At 38.4% G+C, this 25,962-nt stretch overlaps 1 protein-coding gene across 2 annotated transcripts in view; it reads right to left on the bottom strand.

Moving 5' to 3' along the window:
- The window catches only part of LOC149834198 (AMSH-like ubiquitin thioesterase 1), a 48,953-nt gene that overhangs the window by 7,660 nt on the left and 15,331 nt on the right, over window positions 1-25,962 (bottom strand). For both annotated transcript variants that reach the window (XM_090011274.1, XM_090011275.1), the window contains exons 2-7: window positions 9,312-9,376; window positions 9,025-9,100; window positions 8,755-8,946; window positions 8,042-8,109; window positions 4,270-4,375; window positions 4,155-4,201 (exon numbers count right to left, since the gene is read on the bottom strand). In XM_090011274.1, coding sequence (XP_089867400.1) covers window positions 4,155-4,201; window positions 4,270-4,375; window positions 8,042-8,109; window positions 8,755-8,946; window positions 9,025-9,100; window positions 9,312-9,376 — 554 coding nt within the window. The remainder of the gene's footprint in view (window positions 1-4,154; window positions 4,202-4,269; window positions 4,376-8,041; window positions 8,110-8,754; window positions 8,947-9,024; window positions 9,101-9,311; window positions 9,377-25,962) is intronic.

The following is a 25,962-nucleotide window of genomic DNA, read 5'->3' as shown; positions in this document are numbered from 1 at the left end:
TTTCTTTTCATAAGTGGCTAACGCCTTACTCTTCTCTTCTTCCGTTAGAAGAACCTCTTTATCACCCTCTTTCTTGGTAAGAGATAGTTTAGGTTCCAAATCGGAACCATCCACTATACCCCATAAACCTTTTCCCCAAATGTGGTGCTTCATAATCGAAGCCCACATTACATAGTTAGTATCATTTAGCTTCATAGGAATGATGGTGATCTTATCATTGTCATCCATCTTTTACAAGACTAAGAGAGGAATAAATAGGAGGAGAGAGAGAGAAAAATAAAAAGAAAAGAAAAAGAGTAGAGAAAGAAATAAGAGAGGATACAAAACCAAAATTTTTTGTAGCACAAGTTTGCCTTTCTTCAAACAAATCTTCTTGAGCCAAGAACAAGGTGATGAAACACCTTTTGTAAATGTGGCACGGAAATCGAGGCGAAAGCACTTCAAGATCTAAGGATTTCGTAGCTCTGATACCATGTAATGAAATGGTGGTCTTCAACAAATGCACAAATAACTCACAAACAAGTCTCTATTGGAGACACTACAAGCATGACCCTTGAAAGGGTATAAAAGGAAGAACACTTGAAAAATAAATAATACTTTATTCATGAACAAAATGCTTAAGAAGCATGGTACATTACATTGAAGGGGTTCACCCTTATATATACAAAAAAGTGGAAGAGAGAGGAGAGCTCATTTTGAGCTCTCCAAAAGAGACGTTGGATTCCAACGTCTCTTAATATAGCTGTTGGACTACAGTCCAACAGCATTTATTATTATAGCTGTTGGACTACAGTCAAGTTCCAACAGGAACTTGACTGGATCAAATATCTAGTTTCTATTGAACTAGATGCTAAAAAAGAAAATAAAGAAAAATAGAAAAATAAAATAATAAAAGAAAATATAATAATATTAAATAATATATATATATTACAGTTTACATTTTAACAAAGGGTTGCTAGGTCGTCGCCCAGAAGCGACGTGTCACACCGGCGCCCAGGTGTGGTGTCAAATAGGCAAGGGTTCCCTCACTTTGTTGGACGGGTGGGGGTAAAGAAGTTAGTCAAGACCATAAAATTAGGTTAGCCACTTGGAACATAGGGTCTTTAACCGGTAAGTTGGTAGAGTTAGTAGATGTTATGTGTAGGAGAAAGATTGATATTTTATGTCTACAAGAAACCAAATGGGTAGGTGAGAAGGCAAAAGTGATAGAACCTTTGGAATATAAGATTTGGTATACAGGAATAAATAGAAATAGGAATGGAATAAGGATTGTTATGAGTCGTGAGTTTATAGATAATGTAGTTGAGGTCCGTAGGAAGGGTGATAGGATTTTACTTATTAAATTAGTATTAGGTATGTATATTATTAATATTATTAGTGTTTATGCACCTCAAGTAGGTTTAGATGATTCCATTAAGCGTCAATTTTGGGAAGATTTAGATGGGGTAGTATAAGGGATATCTTATGGAGAAAAGCTTTTCATCGGCGGTGACCTTAATGGACATGTAGGCATTAGTAGGGATGGATATGAGAGTATCCATGGAGGCTATGGTATAGGAGAAAGAAACGAAAGTGGAGAAAGGATTTTAGATTTTGGTTTGTCCTATGATATGATCTTAGCAAACACTTGGTTTAGGAAGAGGGAGTCTCACCTAATAACATTTAAAAGTAGGGTTAATACGAGTCAGATTTTTTCCTACTTAGAAAGAGAGATAGGGGTTGTTGCATCGATTGTAAGGTTATACCGGGAGAAAGTATAGTTACACAACATAGAGTCTTAATTTTAGATCTTAGAATTAGACAATGCCGCAAAAGGGATAGAAATAGGATAGATCCTAGAATTTAGTGATGGGCACTTAAAGGAGCTAAACAAAGAATGTTTGTAGAGCAGGTAGTTAAGAAAGTTGATTGGTGTCTCGAGGAGGATTCAGAATCAATGTGGAATAAGATAGCGGGTAGCATGAGAAAGGTGGTTAAGGAGGTATTGGGTGAGTCTAAAAGCGGTGCACCGCTAGGTAAAGATACATCATGGTGGAACGAGGATGTCAAATTAGCTATTAAGGTTAAAAGAGAGTGTTATAGAATACTAAGTAAGAGTCGTGATAATGAGAATTTGGAGAGGTATATGATAGCAAAGACGGAAGCTAAAAAAGTAGTTTGAAACGTGAGGGATAAGGTATATAAGGAGGTTTATGACAAGTTGGATACCAAAGAGGGCGAGAAGAATATTTATAGGCTTGCTAAGATGAGAGATAGGAAATAGAGGGATCTGGGTATGGTTAGATGTATCAAATATGAAACACAAAGGGTTTTAGTCAAAGATGAGGAGATTAAAGAGAGATGAAAAGATTATTTTGATAAGCTATTTAATGGAAGTCATGCTCAGGATCCTGGAGACTTGTCCATTCCTTTTCATGAGATGAATCGTGACTCCATGCGCAAGATTCAAAAGAAAGAAATTGCAGAGGCTTTGAAGAAAATGAAATCAAGAAGGGCAGTTGACCCAGATGGTATACCTATCGAGGCTTGGAAATGCTTGGGAGAGAAAAGTTTAGAATGGTTGACAAATCTTTTTAACAAGATTTGACGAACAAATAAGACGCCTAATGAGTAGAGGAAGAGTACTTTGGTGCATCTATATAAGAATAAGGGTGATATACAAGATTGCACAAACTATCGTGGTATAAAACTCATGAGTCATACTATGAAACTTTGGGAGAGGGTGATTGAGTCTAGGTTGAGGAAGGTTGTCATGATATCGGAGAATCAATTTGGTTTTATTCCTGGAAGATCAACTATGAAAGCTATACATCTTCTTAGACAACTTATTGAGAGAAATAGATAGAGGAACAAAGATTTGCATATGGTTTTTATTGATTTGGAGAAGGCATATGATAGAGTACCTAGGAACGTTCTCTGGTGGACAATGATGAAGAAAGGTGTTTCTCTCAAGTACATTAGTATAATTAAGAATATGTATGAAGGAGTAGTAACCAATGTCCGCACTTGTGGAGGGGTGACAACCAATTTTCCTATAACGGTTGGGTTACATCAAGGATCTGCTTTAAGTCATTTCCTATTTGCTATAGTGATGGATGAGCTTACGAGATCAATTCAAGAAAATGTGTCGTGGTGTATGTTGTTTGCTGATGATATTGTTTTGATTGATGAGTCTAGAGCTAAGGTTAATGCTAAGTTAGAATTATGGAGACAGACATTGGAAGCAAGAGGTTTTAAGTTGAGTAAGAGTAAGACAAAATATATGGAATGTCGGTTTAGTACGCAACGAAGTAGTGATGGGAGTGTAGTTAAGCTTGGTGAGCAAGAAATATCGGTGGATGATTGTTTCAAATATTTGAGATCTATCATTTAAAAGTATGGAGAAATTGATGGAGATGTAAATCATAGGATAAAGGTTGGGTGGATGAAATGAAAAAGTGCAACTGGAGTGTTGTGTGATCGTAGAATGTCATTGCGATTGAAGGGAAAGTTTTATAGGACGACTATTAGGCCCGCTTTACTATATGGTACGGAATGTTGGGCTGCCAAGAGACATCATATTAAAAAACTGAGTGTAGTTGAGATGTGTATGCTTAGATGGATGTGCGAAAATACAATAAAAGATAAGATTCGGAACGAGGAGATACGTAAGAAGGTAGGCATTGCACCCATTGAAAATAAGATGAGAGAGAATCATTTACGGTGGTTTGGACATATTCGGCGAAGGCCTAATGATGCTCCAGTTAAAAGGATGGAGAAATGGAAAAATATATTAGTTAAAAGAGGTCGGGGTAGGCCTAGGAAGACTTGGATGGAGATGATAGGAAAGGATATGAATGCTTTGAACCTCACCAAGGACATGGCATTGGATAGAACTGATTGGAGGAGAAGGATTCATGTGGAAGACACAGAATGATTTTCTTTGTTGGTTCATATCGCCGACCCCAATTGTTTTGGGATGAAGGCGTAGTTGTTGTTGTTGTTGTCGTATGCTATACTCACAGGAAACACATTAAAAATATTATAATCTTTTAACAGACAGCTTAACTACAAATGCAACCTTACGGAAAGTAAACCACATGCTACACTCACAAGAGACATTAAAAACACAAATAATCTTTTAATGGACAAAATAAAAGTTCAAAGAGTCTAACCTTGGGAGCTCAACAGGAGTTAGATCAAGATTGCTTGGATATTGAATCTGCAGCAATATGACAACTATTAGCACATTTAATGTCAAGAGAAAATAAATGCAATTCAAAAGCATACTCCTCTGTCCATTGTAGGAGCTTGCCATTGTCCACGAAGACCATCTGGTCCAAGGATAGAGTGCCTTGACAATGTCTCCTCCCTTGGCCTTGGTACACTGAATGACCTAGAATGTCAACACAATTAAATACATAGTTAGGCAAAGGAGGGTTGTGGACAATTTCAGAAGATATTGAAACTAAATTGAATGGTAATATTTTAGTGAGACATTTAGGACTTTTTGAAGGAATTATATTCACCAAGCATCACATATAACAATTCAAATTATTTCAAGACAGTAAAGGAAACATATATTATCTCCACATGTGCCGTCAAATTGTACATTTTACTTGAACATGCATAACTTAGACTTCAAAAGTAGCAATATTATATTTGTTATCACATTCAAACTTTGTCTTTTGATGCTTACATATTTCTTCATTCTCTTCAACCTCTACACCTTCACATAAAGTGTGATATTCAATCTGTATACATAAAATGGAACACAGAATTTGCTACCAGTAATTGCAACCTTAACGGGGTTAAATGTATACTAAAACTAAGCCGATATTAAAGGTAATATCGGTGATATTTTGAAAATATTGCAAAAAATACTGATATTAAAGGTAATAACTTGCGATATTTTCAAAATATCGCAATTTTTGGGAAAAACTCTTTTTATTTTAAGTTTGCATTTCCTTTTTTTTGTTTCTTTTATATTTTAAAACCTTTAAAACATGTTTCTTTATATTTTTGGAAGAAAAATAGTGAAAAACTTATTATTTTCTTAGTTTTTTATGTTATTTATATTTTCTCAAAATTTTAAACTCCTGAGATATTCCTGAGATTTATCAACTTTGAAAATCTCTCTGAGAAATACCCTCGCTGAGAAATTACCTTTAACGATACAGGTGACTATCATTACAACTATTCCCTTTCAATGGTTTGAACTTCTAGAAAACAGGGAAGCTTATCTGATTCATTCATATAACAGTCTCTTTTTCTTTAATATCATAATATATTAGTGTGTTGTATCACTCATTTGTTTTTTTCCATTGTTATTATTATGGATGCCAATAATTCTGTTTATTTATGATGACTATCTATTTTTGAAACCATGATGTTTTGAAAGATTGTTAAAATTAATATTCTTATTTGTGACATTAGTGTGTTTCCATTACAAACTCTCTTACCTTGTGTGTCTTCTCCTTTTTATGCTTTTTATTTAAGTGTCATTTTATGTAGACAAGAGACGTTTTTTATCAGTGTGGTGAGGCAGGTACACCCATTAAAACTAATGTTTATAGTTTAAAAATCATTTGTAAGGTGAGTTATGTGCACCTCTTGTGGATTGTAGTTGATTTGTATTGTTAGGGAGCCCTTTATTTGTGCACGGTCAGAGAGGTGATTGTTGCTGACATTTGTGATTGATATCTTAATTTGTATTGTCAAGGAGCCCTGTATTGCCCGTGCATGGTCACAAAGATGATTGTTGCTCACATTTGTAATTGTGCTCTTGTTTTAGTAGTTGATACACTTAAATTTTGAGGTTTGGAAGTCTAGTGAGGTGATTGTTTGTGGTGGCCAAACTAGTGTTAAGGTTTGCAAATATCATTCATTGTGTTTTTATGAGATTTTTTAAATCTCTAAAGTCATTTATGGGAAATAGTTATTGAATATTTTCATGCATTTTGCATTAATATGCTTTAATTGCATGATCAAGGATATTTAAAAAATTGTTCCATGATGAATTGTCTTGCACGTTTTGCATAAGTTTAATTATTGCTTTCTCAAGCTTTTTTTTATACAAAAATCCTCTATTTTTGTGTTCTTGGGCCCTAAGTGATCTATGTGTATGAGTTTATGTGATTAATTCATAAGTGAACCATGTGCTTTTGAATATTGTATTCTTGTAAGCACATAAGTGGCACTTTCTTGTTCCTATTCATGTTTTTGTTCTTGTTTGATTAATGAAACATTCCATTAGTGAAATTACATATTTTTTATGTGTTGTGTTGTGTATGCCCATAGTGGCTATTATGTGCATTTGTTATGCTCTTGAAATGGTTGACACTTTATATTTGGGTGAATTAATGCTTTTTAACACTCAATGTAGTGTTGTTGATGCTTGGATTCAACTCTTGTATTTGTGTTGATCCTCATTGTGATCACTTTTGTATTTCCACTTATACTACTTTCTAAGCATTTGAAGGATATATTATTTTCACCTTAAGAATTGTTTGTGTGGTCTATAAGTGATCCTTTTTAGTTATATTACTTCTAAAATGAAATTGAACTATGTGTATTTGGCATCTCTCAAATCTTTGTTGAGTCATTAAAATTATTTCTTATCTTTCGTTGTGTAAAAATGATTTGTTATTTATACTCTTTTTGTTACTTATTTATCAATAGTATTAATAATGTTGAAAATTCATGCCTGTTATACATTAATGTGCCTTTTATAATAGATATATGTGTGCATGATTTTCATGAATGATTAAAGTGATGAATGCCTATCGTGTTTGAAATTAATGATTTGTTCAAAAATTAAATCTCACTTTAAAAGATTTTGAAAAATGTTAAATTGACTTCTTAACTATTTTCTATATATTGAATGTGTGCATTGATCATCCTCTCTCCATAATATATAACTAATATAAATGTTCTGTGAAATCTTCTTATGATATATTTATGTATAGTTGGGATGTTTTGTTAGCTCTATTTGCCGGTTTCCAAGAATTGAAGATCTTAAAGATCCTTTGTGTAATGGAGGAGCATATGATAGAGCACCCTCTTAAGAAAACAACGAATGAAAGAACTTGACGAAGACAAATGATGAAATTTTATGTAATGGGTTACTTATTTATATTTACAAACTTACAGTGAGTCATTGTAAGTTTGAGGAGGGTGTTAACATTAATGTATCCTTTTTGTATATATAATTGGGGACTAAGTCAAACAAGTTAACTTAGTCCCAATGCTAGAATTCTAACCATTGGGACCTAGTCAAACTTGTTTGACTAGCTCTCAACGACTAGAATTCTAGGGAGGACTCTCCCTTTGATTCTTGAGAAGACTTCCTCTCCTCTCCTCCTCTACTTCTTCCTCTCTTTTTCTCTATAAATGGGTGTAGGTGTGTGCTTTGTATATTGAGAGATTGATGGGTAGTATTACGCTTATGAGTGTTTTGAGTATATTGTAGTGAGGTTTGAATGTAATTTTCTTTTTGTAATTTTAATGTTCATTATGAATAAAGTTATTCATTTTCATGTGTCTTTTTAGCTCTTAAGTTTGTGACCAAATGTATAATATTTTGATTCTTGGAGTTCATTATGGAGTACATTGAAATCTGTACCATTCTTTGACAATGTATTCCTAAGGTTAAACTGATACAGGTAAATTGCTGCAAAAGCAATCACCGCTAAAACTGAGATCACCCCAGAAAATAGTGGAAATGTGTCAGGGTTTGAGTGCAATCCCTCAGCACTAACCACACTTCGTATTAGATGTCAATGCACAATTATATGCTTACAAAGAGGTATTAGAGCAGGTATGGTTGGAGAATGCAGATCATGAGGGAGAGTGGATGCTTCCTAGTTGTCCAACCAATTTGCAAGGGGGGATGGGCAATTCACTGAACTTCCACTTGCATTCATTGATTCACGTGATGAGCACAAGTTTCCAACATTCAAAGGAGAAGAAAGTGTTGAACAGAAACCAGAGAACTGCCACAAGTTACTTTTTCAAAGAACAATGACCAACATAAATTTCAAAAGAAAGATATTACACTTACATTTTGCGCAGTTGGCTTTCTATTTGCTTGGGTTGCGAGAGCTTATCCAGAGTAGTCTCATAATGCTTCTGTGTAATCAGAGGTAGTTCAGGTTGCCAAGCCCAGGAATTTATAATGCATTTTTTCTGTTCACCTTTTAACTTTTTTCTCAAGCAGTTATGGGGTCACTATGATTAAAGTCTCGATCAACAACAAGGCCACATCATGGCACTGCAATGACTAAAGTAAAAAATTGAAAATTTTGAAAAGAAAAGAAATAAAGGTTTTATTAATATCTTTTTTCACAAAAATGTAAAGGACATATGGAAAAGTTTGTTAAATTTTGAAAAATATAAAGGCTAGGAGAGAATATCAAATATAAAAAATAAAAAAAATTAAAGATTAAAATATCATTATAAAATTGTGTGATTGTTCCCATAATATCTTGATATCTACAAATTTCTGATATACTGAAAATGTCCTGATATTTTACCTTTTTAACCTTTTTGTTATATTGTAAGAATAGTGTGATATTTTCAAAATATAGGCTATTTTTTGTGAAAATGGTCAAAACTATGAATATAATGGAGGCTTTATTGTTCAGTATCCCTTTTACTTGATTTATTTACTGAACATTGAAAAAATAAATAAATCATTGTGCTCAAGGCAGTGACTCTAGAGGATAATACAAGAAATTCAAGATATTTTATTTTTGTGATGAACAAGGATTATACCTGTCTGGTTTCATAATTTGCAAGACCTTGCTTTGTCGCTGGAGGCCACTCAAGAGAAGAATCCATAGAGACATTTTGTTGGACCTGACCCCAGCTATCAACCCGAGTGGTGTGCTTTATGTTTGGCTTCTCTATTTGACGCTGAACAGCTGGTTTCAGTGTCTCCAGTTCATTCAATATATCCAGCAATTTCTACAATATTATACATGGGTTAGAACCCAAAAAAGCCCAGCTCATCTGTTGCTAGGAACATAACAAATCATATCACACCTTTCTATAGAAAGCCTTTTCCCTGGGCAGAGAACTCCGGTAATCTTGATGGCATGGTATGGTCTCATTGATCAAACTAATATTAAAATATGCAATTAGACAGCATGTAGAGTAAGAATCAAACAAATACAAAAAAGCACTGTCAATCATTTTATCAGTATCAATAAAATACATCACTTTGGCTACTGCCATTAACTGCTCTTGAAGATTTCACAGGTTTGAGAGTTTTCATGATCGTAAAAACTAATAATTCCAGGTGACATGTAAGACAAAACAATTGTCCACACCTTGAAAATCTAATAAGCAGTACATATAGATCAATCAGATTCTTCTCCTCTCGGTAAATATTAGCCTGCACAATATCAATAACACAATTGCTGCATCAGCAAAGAGAAATTGGCCAAGACAAAAAAATGTGCACGCACATATGAAATCACATAGTGAAGAAAAGAATGTGAGACCATAGACTGTAAGAATGATAAAGCAAAAAATACAATGGAAGCCTAAAACCACTTTGTAAGCAATATTTAGTACCATTACTAAAATTCAGAAATGCTCTCTTTCAATTCCAACATTCTAAAAGGTAACATAAAGGGTTAAAGAATCATTTTTCTGTACCAAGTACTACGAGATTTCTAATGTCCAGAGGAAAAATATATTGTATAATGCAGATAGGATACATGGATAACACAAGCAATCAAACTTAAAATGAGAAAAGAGTAAGCTAGAAAGGATAAGATAATGGAGATTGGCAAATCTTATGGAACAAGTGTACATGAAAAAAAGAAATAAGTGAGTAAAATGTAGAGGGAGAAGGAAAAACTAGATATCCATGGGATAAATTAAAAACATTGAGCATGACAAGTACAAAGTAAAATGATATAGAGAACATAATAGAAAATGTTTGTGAAGAGAAGAAACCAACAAAGAGAACTAAAACTAGTGTATTAGCAAAAGAAGCAATTACATTAACCACATAAAAGATCAAAAGCAAAACATAGGAAATTAATTAGGCCTCAAGAATTTTCCCAGCTGTTCTTTCACATCCACTCCATGACTGCAGTATTTACCATATAATATCATGATACTATGAAAATATCTTCAAGAATAAAGCTATGTGCACAAAGGCACTAGATTCTCAATAGACAATATATGCACAAAGGCACAAAATGAACACTCATAAAAGAGCACAAATGCACAAAGGCATGAAAAATAAAGAACAAATTTATTGAATGAGAGCCTTTTACTAAAAGAATGGATTTACAAGGGGGATAACCCCATATATATACAAGTGAGAGGATTCAAGGAGGGGCTCCCATATAGGCGTTGGAGGGGCCCAACGTCTATATGTCTTAGAATCTCCTCTTCAGCCTGCGTTGAGAGAAATGGAAAGGAGTAGAAGAGGAAGAGGTTGTGGCTGTCACGATTTCAATAATGAAATCGTGACCTAAGGACTGTATTAATATTTGAGTGTACATTGTGGGTTCGGGTCTGGTATAATATCCAGACCCGGAATAAAAGAAAAAATACAAAGCTATACAAGAATGGACTCGGGTCTAGTATAAGATCCAGACCCGAAACACACACTTTTTTCACCCCCTCTCAAGTTGATCATGGTTCTGAACCATGAACAACTTGCCTTTAAGCATCTAAAAGCGATCTTTTGTCAAGCCCTTAGTAAAAATGTCTGCAACTTGTCTTTCGGTGTTAACAAATTCAGGCTCAATCTCTTTTTCTTCAACCTTTTGTCTCACAAAATGTTGGTCGATCTCAATATACTTAGCGCGACTGTGGTGTACTGGATTGAATGACATATTGAGAGCACTTTGATTGTCACACAACAAGGTTGACAGAGAGATCGTTTCTCCCACTTCAGTTAGTAAATGCCTGACCCATGTGACTTCAGCAGTAGCGACAGCCATGGATCTATACTCAGCTTCAGTGCTTGATCTAGCAACAGCCTTTTGTTTTCTACTACTCCAAGAGACTAGGTTTCTCCCAATAAAAACACAATATCCCGACGTAGACCTTCGCTCATCAGGATCTCCTGCCCAGTCTGCATCACAATATACAGTAAGTTCACGCACATTCTTACCAGACGACTGTGGAGAATATACCAAGCCATCTCCAATGGTCCCTTTCAGATATCTGAGTATCCTCTTAACTGCCTACATATGTCCAGTACATGGTGCATGCATAAATTGAGACACTTAATTGACTGAATAAACAATATCAGGTCGAGTAAATGTGAGATACTGCAACATTCCTATTAGACTGTAGTATCTGGTGAGATCCTCATACAGGTCTCTATCATGAGTACTTAATTTTTGGTGGAGCACACTAGGAGTGGCTAAAGGTTTGCAATCTTTCATACCTGTCTTGTTGAGAACATCTATCGTATACTTGTGTTGAGTGAGAGTCAAGCCATGAGCCTAGCTATCGACTTCTACGCCAAGAAAATAGCACAAGACTCTAAGATCTTTCATTTTGAACCTTTGTCCTAATAGGTCTTTTACTTCTTCGATGTTATCCTCAGAGTTTCCTGTGATAACTATATCATCAACATAAATTAACAATAGAGTGATCACATTCAAGACTTCTAAAAATAAATAATGAGTGATCCAGTAGGGAGCGTGAGAATTCATGCTTCTGAATCTCAAGGGAGAAGTTGTCAAACCAAGAGCGACATGCTTGTTTTAGGCCATAGATAGCTCTTTTTAGTCTGCACACATGTGTTTTACAATTTTGCTCTTGATATCCAGAGGGTTGTTCCATGTAGATTTTCTCCTTCCAATCCCCATGTAAGAAGGCATTCTTAACATCAAGCTGACTCAGCTTCCATCCATGTTCAACGGCCAGTGAAAGAACAATTTGAATTGTTCTCATTCTCACCACTGTACTGAATGTCTCATCATAGTCTTGTCTTGCTTCTCGAGTGAATCCTTTTGCAACCAGTCTCGCCTTATATCGTTCAATGATTTCATCTGGTTTATACTTTATTTTGTAGACCCATTACATCCAACAACATTTCTGTCAGGTGGTCTGGGGACGATTTCTCAGGTTTCACATTCATGTAAGGTTTGCATTTCATCATTCATAGCTTCTACCCATTTGATAGAAGTAGCTGCCTGATAGTACATGACAGGTTCATCTTCCTTATTCAAAGCAGTTAAGAAGAGTTGAAAGTCCAAGGAGAAATTGTTATAACTAACCCACCTATCAATAGGATGTCGCATGCGATTGGATCTTCTGACCTCAAGAGTATGAGAGGAAGTAGGTACAGCTGCTGAGGTGTCATTTGAAAGATTTGGCGTTATCGTTCTCTGTCTAGAATAGCAAATGCCCTTGTATCTGCCCGGTACAGATGAAATTTCTTCCCCATCCTATAATCCCGATGTGCCAATAGTCTCAGACATTTCTTCTTCCTGCCCACAATCTGAAAAGCAAACTTCATTGGAACTAGCAAAAAGTTCTGAATTCAGCCAAGGATGATAAACTTCGGTGGTGGTAGAGGGCATATCCATTGTGCCAGTTTTGTGATCAAAATTGTGTTCATCAATGATGACATTTCTTGAGATTCTGATACGTCGGTTGACGGGATCATAACATCTATATCCTTTGTAGTCTTCGGCATATCCTACAAATCTACACTTTTGAGCCTTATCCTGAAACTTGTTTCTTAGGGAAAGATCAATATGTACATAATAAACACATCCAAAAGCACGCAAATCGTGATAACTAAGATGAGCTCCAAAAAGACAGTAATAGAGAGACTTATTTTCTAGAACAACCATAGGCAATCTATTTATCACATGTACGGCAGAATGAAAAGCTTTTGTTCATAGATTAATGAGAAGATTGCTATCATGGAGCATACTCATGGCACTTTCAATGATAAGCCTATGTTTTCGCTTAGCAATTTCATTTTGTTGAGGGGTGTGTGGGCAAGACACCCTTTTTCCTATCACATTATTTTGAAGAAAAAAAATAAAGTCACTAGATGAAAACTCCCCACCTCCATCACATTGGAAGAATTGGATGGACTCAGAGAATTGTTTTTTAACTAAGGAAAGAAAGTTTTGGAACAAAAGGAAAACTTTCGACTTATTTTTTATGAAATATATTCAGGTGTATCGAGAGTAGCTTTCAATAAAGATTAGGTAGTATCTGCTCCTAGATCCAGAGGCAGCTGGAGCAGGTCCCCATACATCAGAACATATTACCTTAAAAGGCTTTGAAGTTCTCTTATTAATAGAATGGAAAGGCAATACATGACTTTTGCATAAAAGACAACTGAAATACTTCTGACTTTTCTCATCCACATTGAGACTTTCTTTTGGAATGAGATTATTAGAAACAAGTTTTTCAATAAAAGGACTACCACAATGTCCTAATCGACTATGCCATAAGGAAGGCTTATTACATTCAGAAATATTAAAAACATTTGCGGAAGAGAAGGGACACGACTCTAATGAAGGCTTCGAATCAAGATGAATAGGGTGGACGAGATGACATGGAGCTTCTTCAAAGACATACATATTGCCTCATCTCTTTCCTTCAGCGAATGTTTTCCTCGTGCGAAGGTCCTTGACCTGCAAAGAGAAGGGAGTGAATTCGACTGAAGCATGATTATCATCAAGAAGCTTAAAAACAAAGACAATATTTTTCTTGATATTTAAAGCATGAAGGACATCAGTAAGTTCAAGAGTAGAATATGACATGGGAATGACAAATTTTCTAACATGAGAAACAGGATGATAGGATCCATCTCCCGTGACAATTTTACTTTTGCCAAAATAAGGGATAGGTTTAGAAAGTTTACCTGCATCACCAGTCACGTGAGTTGCTGCCCCTGAATCAACGAACCATGTGCCTTGATCATTCTGCTTTAATTGCAATTCTGACAAGGCAGATATTAACATATCTCTAATCTCTCCATTATCTCTGATATTAGTGGGTTTTCTTTTTTGTTTTGTCTGTGGAGTCTTTCCTTTATTTTCAGGGTTGTGCCAACAATTTTCCTTGATATGCCCCCTTTTGTTACAAAAGAAGCAAGTGGGGATTGGCCTTTGTCCCTGAGTGTGAGCCAAAATATTTGGAGTGGGAAGCAATCCACGTCCTTTGTGTCCATTTCGCCCTTGTCCCCCTCGCCCTCGTCCTCGACCATAAGTCATTACTATGGCAAAAACTTCTTGGGAATTTTCATGAGCATGTGTTTCTTCAGAAAATCCCTTCAAAATCATTTCACACTGAATCAATTTAGCTCGCAACTCTTCAAAAGTAGGAAGAGTAGGCAGACACAATAGTGAAATGACGATCATATTGTAGTCGGGTCCCAATCCACTGAGAGTTTGTTGCACCATATCACTGTCACTCACGGCACATCCTATGATTGCAAGTTGATCTGTGAGTCTTTATCTTGTTGAGATATTTCATGATGGTCATGGAATCTTTTCTCAGCTGCTGAAATTCCCTCTTGAGAAAAATCATCCTCGCCTGTGAAACTTGTGAATACGTCTGGACCAACTTCTCCCAAAGTTGCAGGGTTGTATAGTTGTCGGGGATTGCAACAAAGAACCTCTTGAGACAATGTAGAAGTGATGTATGCAACTACTGATTGATTTTTCCTTTCCCAGGTGAGATATTCTGCATTTTTGACATATACAATTGAACTCGCCCCTTTATCATCTTTCTCTTCTCTCGTAACAAATTATGGTGGGACTGGAGTGGTTTCATCCAGGTGACCTAAGAGACCTTGGCTCCTTATAAAAGGTATGATTTGTCTCTTCTAAATTAAGAAGTCTGAGGTGGTTAACTTTTCGAAAACAAGTTGATTGAGGAAAGTTGAAGAGAGACTCGATTGAGAAGAATGAGAATCCATGGAGGAAGAGGAATTGAACAAGGATATTCGAGTGTTCACGGAGTGCCCAGTTTGTTGCCAAAAAAATTAGCTCGTCGCACCCTCTTTTTTTTTTTGGTTGAGCAACCTTCGAGGAACTAGCGATTAGAGACTGTTAGATTCAAAAGAGAATCATATCTGAATTTCCCCTTCCTTCCCTCCTTTTTTTTATAAAACTGAGATTGACGCAATAGGAATTGAAAACTAATTGAAAACTGAGATTCCTCACACGTTGAACAAAAGTTGAAAACTAATTGTGTTTTCAAATCTGGACAAAAACAGATGAAGATAACGTTGACAGACAACTGTTAATTGAGTACCGGTTGTGACAACTAGAAGAAAATATGCCAAAAAGGCGAGACACTTGGTAGAAATGAAAGCAAATTAAAAAGATGATGTTAAATATCAGATCTGAACATCAAAGGTTTAATTCCAGCCCAGATGGCAAAAGGATGCACAGGGGAGAAATATTCCAGATCTGATGCAAAAGCAATCAGATCTGAATATGCTAGACGAATAAGAAAATGGGTGAACCATAGGGTTTCACGCAACACAGTAGATTCATGTGAGATGAGATTTTTTTTTTAGATTCACGATTCAGGTATTCACGCGAAACAGTAGATTCATGTGAGACGAGTTTTTTTTTTTAGATTCATGATTCACGTGATGACTTAGAGATTCACGTGAGATGTGAATCCTGCAGGAAAGAAACAAGAAGAGAGATGGAGAAAATCGAAAGTGAAGAAAACGAGAGAAATGGAGAGATCTCAAACCTTGGTCGCACCTTTGGAAACCCCCTTCAAGCCCTAAGTGGAGAGAAATGGAAAGGAATAGAAGAGGAAGAGGTTGCGACTGTCACAATTTCAATAACGAAATCGTGACCTAAGGACTGTATTAATATTTGAGTGTACATTGTGGGTTCGGGTCTGGTATAATACCCAGACCCGGAATAAAAGAAAAAATACAAAGCTATACATGAATGGACTCGGGTCTGGTATAAGATCCAGACCCAAAACACACACTTTTTTCAATATGGTGGGCCCCTCAATGCCTAAAAGACAAAAAAAAGAGAAAATAAAAAGAATATTAAAAAATGAATATGCGTGAAATGGTAAAAAGACTATTTTACTCCTAGTGGGCATTACAAGAAATATATATTAATTACAATTTAACATTCTCCCTCAAACTTACGATGGTAATGACCGAAAGTTTGCCAAGAAGAAAACTGAATCTAGGAAAAAAGAGCGCCTTAGTAAAAAAGTCAGTTAGTTGATATTTTGATGTTACGTAAGGTAGATCTATGACGTTCTTCAGATATTCTTCTCTAAAATAGTGGTAGTCCATCTCGAAATGCTTCGTGCGCTCATGAAAACTATGATTCTTGACAATATATTGCACTCTTATTATCTCAATAGAGCTTCGTAGGTCCTTAAACATGAACCCCCATATCTTCCAGCAGTTGTCGAAAACACAAAAACCAGTGGTGGAGTGACGGTTATTTGAATTACCTCCCCAATCAGAGTCAGTATAAGCAATTAAATTTAATTCAGAAAATGAGGATATAAATATTGATAATTTGAAGAATGACACTCATATGAACTGATGTAGGAGCATGCTGAAATTGACTTGCAATATGCACAACATGAGAGATATCAGGTCTACTGATGCTAAGATACATCAAAGATCTAACAAGTTGCCCATAAGGAATGAAATCTTCTAGAAGAACCCCATCATCAATTTTTAACTTTGTTCTTATCACTTCAAGAGTTTCACAAATTTTACCATTTGTAATTACTGACCTGTTAATAATCTTAAAAGCAAGTTTAGTTTGAGACAAAAAATAACCCCTGTGAGAGTAGGCAACTTTTATGCCTAAAAAATATGTCAAAAAACCTAAGTTTGACATTTCAATTTTTTTGTTAATGTGGACTTGATACTCTTAATCTCTATAGTATCATCACATGTGATTAACATATCATCAACATATAATAATAAGATCATAATTCCTACATCAGACTTCTTGACAAACAATGCAGTATTATTATAACATGAAGTAAAACCATTTTCTATCATTAAATTATTAAACCGATCGTACCAAACTTTGGGAGCTTATTTCAAACTATAGAAAGCTTTCCACATACGAAGAACTTTACCTTTAGGAACATCCATACCTAGAGGAGCATCAATATAGACCTCTTCATTTAAGTCTATATGTTTCAAACCATAAATGCATTTTTAACATCCATTTGATATATGTTTCATTTTTTAATAGAGGCAATTGTAATTAGACACTTAACAGTCACCATACATGCAACAAGAATAAAAGTTTCATCGTAGTCTTTTCCATATCCTTAACTATATCATTTGGCAACGAGACGGGTTTTATACCTTTTAAGAGACCCATCACTCTTAGTAGTTGACTTTAAAAACTCGCCTACATCCTATTGTCTTCTTACCTCTAGGTAAATCTTGAAACTCTCAAGTTTTAGCTTTTCTAAGAGCTCTAAGTTCATTATCCATTGTATCTGTAAAGCCCATGAAAAAAAAATTCGTGTCGGACACGTGTCAGACACGTGCCATGCACGTGTCAGGGTCGGTCCGCCGTTTTGGACCCGGATCCGAGCTGGACCCGAGCCCGAACTCGAACCCGGCTTCTCGAACGTTCGAGAAGCCTGTGACTTTAAAAGTCACAGGCGTCTCGGGCGAGGGGAAGAACCCCTCGCCCCTTCTCTCTCCTCTGTTTTGTCTCCCTCTTGATGCCGGCGGTGATCGGAGACGTCGGCGAGCAGCTCCGACCGGCGATCCTCCCTGCGGCCTCCCGACGGTGCGAGCACTCCCCTCTCAGTCCGGCAGCCTCCCCGACGACTGATGCTCCTCGCTGCCGGCCTCCTGACGATGCGAGCGATTCCGTCCGGCCGCCTCCTTTCCAAGTTCCGGCGACCCAGTTTTCCTCGTGGTGGCCTCTGATAGCCGGCAATCGAGGCCGACAGCGGCCCCCGTGCGCCGGCGACCTTCGAGCCTTGTCGGCCACCCCTTTTCCCCTTGTTGTCTCCTCTTCGCCTCTCACCCTTCGAGCGAGGGTTCCTTGCCATCGGCCGCCCCTCTCTACTCCCCCTTCGTCAGAGGCTGCGCCAGGGACCCTGAGCACGCCGTCAGCCTCTGCTTCCGTTCGGGGTGCTGCAGCCGCCACCATTCGTCGCCACCGCCTTCCTCGTTCTCCTTGGAGCCTGTGTTGGCGACCTTCCAGCCTCCATCGGCCCTGTTTGCTGCGGTCTTCGGAGGTATAACCCTCCCCTCTCCTCCTTTGTGCAGGGTAGGTCGACAGGGGGGTTGAGCCCCCTGTCACTCTCCCTGTTTGCTGTTGGTCGACAGGGGGGCTGAGCCCCCTGTCGCCTCTTGTGTTGGCAGGGGGATACCCCCCCTTGCCTCTTTGCTGTGGGTCGACAGGGGGGTCGAGCCCCCTGTCGCCTCTTGTCTTGGCAGGGGGTTACCCCCCTGCCTCTTTGTTGTTGGTCAACAGGGGGGCTGAGCCCCCTGTCGCTCCTTGTCGGCAGGGGGTTACCCCCCCTTGCCTCTTTGTTGTGGGTCGACAGGGGGGCCGAGCCCCTTGTCGCCTCTTGTCTTGGCAGGGGGTTACCCCCCCTGCCTCTTTGCTGTTGGTCGACAGGGGGGCTGAGCCCCCTGTCGCTCCTTGTCGGCAGCGGGTTACCCCCCCTGCCTTTTTTTGCAGTGGGTCAGTAGGGGGACTGAGCCCCCCTGCTCTTTTGTTGGTTCTCGGTAGGGGGAGGGGTCCCCCTGCCTTGGTGTTGCCTCTCGGCAGGGGGCTTTGCTCCCTGTCTTTTGTTTGCCGGCAGAGGCGAGGGCCTCCTCTGCCTTCTGTTGTTTCCTCTGCAGGGGGTGGAGCCCCCTGCACCCTCTGTTGTTCTTGGCAGGGGGCGGAGCCCCCCCTGCTCTCTTGTTGCTCCTCGGCAGGGGGTCCTGTCCCCCCTGCCTCCAGAGTTGTGCCAGCAGGAGGCGAGGCCCCCCCTGCTTTCTTGTTTTTCGGGCAGGGGCTTGCCCCCTGTATCTTTGCTGTTCTCCGGTAAGGGGCTTTGCCCCCTTGCCTTGTTCTTGCTGCCGGCAGGGGGCTCTGCCCCTGTCTCGTGTTCTAACAGGGGGTGTTTCCCCCCTGCCTTGTTGTGGCAGGTGTGGCAGGGAGCTTTTGCTCCCTCCCCTGCCTTTCTTTGTGCCTGGCAGACAGGGAGCTCCTGCTCCCTGTCTCTGCTGCTGTTGCCAAGCAGGGCTGAGGCCCCTGTCTCTGGTACCCCTGTCTGCAGGATACAGAGTTTCTGCATCTGCCTCCTGCAGGCAAGGAGGCCTTGTTGCCTTGTTGCTTATGTATATTCGGCATATGCTAACATTCTAAGCTCTCCATGTTGAACGGTGAATCCAGCTCGCCCTCTGTGGCTCGAGCTCTCGTTTGCCTACGCTGCTTGCGTACGAGGACCCGCAACCCCTTAAGGTAGGGGATTCTTGCATGAAAGGACAATGAACTGATAAATGCTAAAATAAGAAAGATAACTAAAAGAGGACGATATATGTATACGTATAATGTATATACGTATGTCTTTACCTTCAAGGACGCGGTTTCGCGATCCTTGTCCTCTTTACTTTCCTGCACTTTCCTTTCTGTCGCCACCGCGCTATATGTGCCTAGGCTTTCCATTTTGTCTTTACATTTCATGTCTTTTAACTCAAGGACGCGGTTTCGCGATCTTTGTCCTCTTTACTTTTTCGCACTTTACTTTTTCTGTTGCCCCGCGCTTTGCGCCCTGGCATTTACTTATGTTTGCCTTGTTCTCCAGGATGCCTGGTCCTCCTTTATGTTCATGCACTTTACCTTCTTGCATTTACTTGTTGCCCCGCGCTTTATGCGCCATGGCCTTTGCTTCTCGCTTTACTTTCTTGTACTATCGTGCTTGCTCTTGCACTTGCCTTTTTCTTGTGTTTGTCCTTACCTTGTTGTTGTCTTGCTCATGCATATATTCTTATCTCTGTCGTATGCTTTCTTTCTTGCTTACGCTTATCGATCTATCGAGGTGCAACCCTATGCCTCGTGAGTCGTCCTTTACACTTGTGTAGTCAGTATAGGATCTCCTACCTCACGAGTCGCTTGCGTAGTTGCCTGCTTGTGCGTTACGATGATCGAGGTATGATCTCATACCTCGTGTGGAGCTTTAGCGTCCTACCCTCGCGGTGCGGATTCGCCCACCGAGTCTTGTCCCTCGTTGTACCTTTCTATTAGTATGTGCATGAGTTTGCCTCTTGTCAGCTTGCACTCCCTGAGTGCAGCTTCGAGTGTATAGTGCATATCGTTTCGCTTGTCTTAAAGGTCTCAACACACACTTATGCACTTCGGTTCTCCAAAGACGATGGTCTTAGGTGCGATCCTATTTTCAGGAATGTATAGCTTGTAAAGTGATAGCGGTCAGATCCTCCCAAATCGATGTATTTGGGATAAATGTGTACAACCTTAGTTTGCCTATTCGATACGACTTAGATAACCTTGTTTAAGATCCTGTGCACGAGTAGGGCGGGGATCCTCTCGAGGTACTTGCGCCATCCATCACTAGATCGGTGTTACCTCACTTCTGATGCGAGACCTAGTTTCTAGGCTTTCTGGTTCAATCAAGATTGTAGCGCCTTCCTTCCTTTGCGAAGGTATTGTTGGATCTCTTACAAAGGATCCATGTTCCTTCTCTTGTAGTTGTACCCTTAGTCACGTACGATTTGTTTGGACTACGAGAGCAGAACGAGAGGTCTATAGCAACCTCTAAACGTGTATTGACACATTAAGCTAATCTTGTTATATTGTTTTCGCCTAATAGGCAGATTGCTCGCGATTGTCTATAGGATCCGAGCACGATCAGTTGGAACTGGAATAAGTTCACTGTGAGCTTCTATAAAGTAGAAGCATTGGGATTTCCTGTGAGAGATCCATACCCCTCTCATCGTGGTTGTACTTTTGAACAGGTACGTTGCGTACTACGATAAGTAGGATGAGAGGTCTATGTCTGCCTCGAACATGCAATGGCATGTGTTTGAGATCACAAGAATGATGTTTCTACACTCACTGGGGATTGACCCCCTTTCATCGTGATTATACATTTTGAATAGGTACGATGCGTACTGCGGTGAGTAAGATGTGAATTGTGTGTTTGCCTCGAACGCGCAATGACGCGTATAACTCACCTAAATAATAATCATGCGCCTTCACAGGCAAGATACTCGATTGGGTTGAAAGACCAGAGCATGAGAATGGGACGGCGGTTAAGAAACCCTCCGTCGTGCTCATTCGGGACGGTTCATCAAGAGAGAGGATGGATGGTACAAAACTCCGATGGACAGTCATATATGGCAATCTCGGGCAAAGATCCGACCTTCCCCAGTCATCGAAGGTTAGGGGAAATCCTTTGGGCCACTTCTGCAGAAGTACGGATGCGCATCCATTGGGCCTTTGTTTGCCTTTGGGGATTTACTCTCTTGGTCACAGACCGTCCCCTTAGGAAGCGGACTCAGACAGTCATTTGGGGTATAATAAAATACATAGCATAATGGACCCCCGAATCGATCTCGGTTGTTTCTACGTTTTGCCTTGTGCGTACCCACAACGGCCTGCTCAGTAATGAGACAAGATATAACTTATACACATGATCATGAGATATGCATGTTGTGACGTGTGTTGCTTGCTTGCTTGTTAGCTCGGTAGTTCGGTATGCTACTCGTTGATCTGGGTACGCCTGTCGAGGCGTTACCCTTGTTGGTTAAACTGCTTGCGCAGTTCTGCTAAGTAATGACTAGCTTCTCATACTAGTCAATTACTTATAATACTAGCACTATGCTAGTTGTTGCATGTTGTGATATAACTGCTACATGTTTGCCTATCATAGCTGCGGGCCGATAGACTGAACTATATAATGGTACTTGTATGTATTACGAGTGTTATTATGAATACCTGTCTTGTGCAATTGCTTTGCTTGACTGGTGAATAGAGTTAGTTACTCTTCACCTATTATATATCTGTGGGATTGCTATAGTTGTTTGTTTAGCACTTTGATTCTTCCTGCTCTTGTGTGTAGCTGTTTGCTTTACTAGAGTATTGCTTACTCTATAGCATGTTTGATTAGATTTGCTAGTCTTGCTTGTTCCTGCTTGAGCTAGCGTTTATCTTGCTTATTGTAGCCTTTGCCCTTTCTTGTTCTTTGCACCCTTACTAGTCTGTTGTGAGACTGACCCATTTTCATGGGCAGGTGGTGAACAGGTTGAGACAGCTTGCGATGGCATGATGACGCGATGCATTCAAGGCAATGCCCTTTCCTGACGTTGCACTCCTGGGGACTCTTTTGATAGATGTGGTACAAGGTTTTTTTGAAAGCATCTCTTTTGATTATAACTCTGTATTTCTAAAATTGTATTACCAAAATGTAGTTCTTCTTTTCATTTCAATAAAATATATATTTGAACTGCAAATCGGTTTGTAAGGCGGAATCTGCTTTTGCTTGTAATGTGCCCAAGGTCTAGGAACTTGTTGTTTTGAACCTGATCTTCTGCTGAACTTTTGTTTTAAACTCTGATAAATGATTGATTTCAAAGCTTTCAACATTTTTCATAAAAGGTTTCAAGACCATGATTTTGGGGCGTTACAGTATCCCTTCATTCTAAAATTTTCTTGGCTTCTTCAAAGTTTTTAGGTTCCACATATGGATGAATGACACTAAGGCATGCTCTATGTGTGAAAATATCTTCAATGAGACAATGTGCACAAAAGCACTAAATCTTCAATATATAATGTGTGCACAAAAGCACAAAAAGAGAACTTGAAACAAGTGTGCACAAAGGCACAACACATAAATGAGAACACAAATGCTCAAAGGCATAAAAAATAAGAAGAATCTTTATTAAAGTGAATAGGAGCTTTACTAGAAAGCTTAATCCATATAAAAGGGGTTTGCCCTTATATATAATCCACAAGGAGCAAAGGAGGTGCTCCAAAGTAGACGTTGGAGCCCCTCCAACGGTTAGAAATCTAACCATTGGAGGGGTCCCAACTTCTATTTGTGGGACCCCTCAAGAATGAAAAAGAAAGAAATAAAACAGAAAAATAAAAGAAAAATACATTACAAACATATTCAAAAAGATGAATATGCGTAAAAGAGAGTGAAAAGACAAAATTACACTTATCGGGTATTTCAAAAGGAATATACTTCTTTATATATATGTAGATACATATGCATATATATATACATATTTTAACACCCCCCCCCCCTCAAACTTACAGTGTGATGACCGAAAGTTTGCCAAGAAGAAAATAGCAGCGCAGTTAACACAACACCTTAGTGAAAAATCAGTTAGTTGATATTCTGATGTCACGGAAGGTAGATCAATGACATTCTTTAGATATTTTTCTCTAACATAATGGCAGTTCATCTCGATATGTTTTGTGCGCTCATGGAAAGTGTGATTTTTTGCAATATATATGGCACTTTTGTTGTCGCAGCATAACTTTGTAGGCCTTTGAATACTAACCCCCATATCTTTCAGTAGCTACCGAATCCAAACAATTTCCATGGTGGTGGTTGTCATGGCTCGATGCTCTGCTTCTGTAGAAGATAACGACACTTTCTGTTGTTTCTTGTATCTCTATAAAACCAAGATTCTCCTAAAAAGACACAAAAACCAGTGGTGGAGTGACGGTTATTCGAGTCACCTCCCCAATCTGAGTCAGTATAAGCAATTAAATTTAACTCAGAAGACGAAGAAAGAAATAGTCTTTTATTTATGGATCCCTTCACATGTCTGATGATCCAAAGCGCAACACTCATATGAATTGTTGTTGGTGCATGTTGAAATTTACTTGCAACATGCACTACATGGGAGATATCTGGCTTGGTAATACTAAGATCTATGTCACATGGGTGCGAGTGCGGGCGGGCGAGGGTGCGGGTGCGGGTGCGGGGATTCGGCACTTCCAAAAAACCCGAGTGTGGGGGTGCAGCAGGGGCAAAAATGTAAAAAAAATAAAATAAAAAATATATATATAAAGGGGAGAGAGAAAATCCTTTACGAAAAAAAAGGATTTGAAAAGGCAGGAGCTGTCAGCAGAGAAAATCCTTTACGAAAAAAAAGGATTTGAAAAGGCAGGAGCTGACAGCAGAATTTTTTTTTTAAAAAAAATCGCAGCCCATCAGCAGCTGTCAGCAGAATTTTTTTTAAAAAAATTTCGCAACCCATTTCATAGGGAAAATTTAAAAAAAAAAAACCAAAAAAAAAAATGGACCTAAATGATCCTGAGTGCGGTGACCGCACCCGATGCCACACCCGCACCCTCGTCGAGTCGCGTCGACGCAGGTGCGGCACCCTGCTAGCCGAATCCCTGTGACATAGACTAAGATACATTAATGAACCAACAAGTTGCCTGTAAGGAGTAGAATTTGCTAGAAGAATCCCATCATCAATCTTCATTTTTTATCTCACAAGCAAGTTTAGTTTGAAACAAAAAATACCCTCGTGAGAATAGACAACTTCAATGCCGAAAAAATATGTCAGAAAAACCAAGTCTAACATTTTAACTTTTTTTGTTAAAGTAGATTTGATACTTTTGATCCCTATTGCATCATCCCCTGTAATTAACATATCATCAATATATAATAACAGAATTACAATACCTGTATCAGAATTCTTAATAAATAGAGCAATGTCAGTGTAGCAAAAAACAAAACCATTTTCTATCATTACACTGGTAAATCTATCATACCAAGCCTTGAGAGCTTGCTTCAAACCATAGAGAGTTTTTTGCAGATGAAGAACCTTACCCTTAGGTACATTCATACCCGAAGGAGCATCTATATAAACTTCTTCATGTAAATCACCATTTAAGAAAGCATTTTTAACGTCCATTTGATATATATTTCATTTTTTAATAGATGCAATTGTAATTAGGAACCTAAGAGTAACCATACGTGCAACCGGGGCAAAAGTGTCATCATAGTCAATACCATATTCTTGACTATACCCCTTGGCAACAAGACGGGCTTATATCTTTCAAGAGACCCGTCACTCTTGGTTTTAACTTTGAAAACCCACCTACATCCTAGAGCTTTCTTTCCTTTTGACAAATCTTGAAATTCTCAAGTTCTGGCTTTCCTAAGGGCTCTAAGTTCATTATTCATTACCTCCCTCCACTCTATCATTTTATTGGCTTCTTCAAAAATTTTAGGTTCTATATAAGAATGAATAGCACTAAGACATGCTCAATATTTAGGCGAGAAAGATTCATAAGAAATAAATCTAGAAGGATTTTTCCTAATTCTTTCGGTTCTACGAGAGTTATTTAATGAGGAAGATTCCCTGGATTCACTATACTTTTCAATTGCACTTTTAAAATTATTTGTCTCTATGTGTATAAGTAACGGGATCATTAGATGTTTTTTCCTCTATAGGTGGATCAATAGGTTTATAAGGATGGTTATCTTCAACTATATTTTCCTTTTTACTAAAGTCATCGAGTTCATCATCGCTAGAGATATCATCATCTCTAGATAGTAACTCAAACAAGAAAGAATAATCCATGTTCTCTTTATGGGATCCATCTTTCTCAAAACCACTAATATTTTCTAAGAAAGTCACATTCCTAGAGACATAGTTTGTCGTTCTTAACATCATAGCATTTAAATCCTTTTTTAAGGTCTTAATATCTAAGAAATACACAAGGAATGGCTTTTGGAGAAAGTTTATCATTTTTGTCGGTAAGCATAAAACATTTATATCCAAAAATTCTTAGCCTATTGTAATCGGGGGTTTTTGGTATAAAATTTCAAAAGGTGAAGTTTTGTTTAGATTTTTTAAAGAAAGATGATTTATAACATAAATGGATGTAAGAGTTGTCTCAGGCCAAAATCTTTTAGGAATGTTTTAAGAAATGAGTAAGGTTCTAGTTATTTCAATAATATGCCTGTATTTTCTTTCGGCTAGACCATTTTGTTGCGGTGTTTTTGAACAAG

This window comes from Nuphar pumila, chromosome 6 (assembly GCF_984573655.1).
Source record: "Nuphar pumila chromosome 6, dmNupPumi1.hap1.1, whole genome shotgun sequence".
Taxonomy (NCBI): domain Eukaryota; kingdom Viridiplantae; phylum Streptophyta; class Magnoliopsida; order Nymphaeales; family Nymphaeaceae; genus Nuphar; species Nuphar pumila.
Note: the sequence above shows the minus strand (reverse complement) of the source record. Positions and strands in the feature narration are given on the sequence as shown.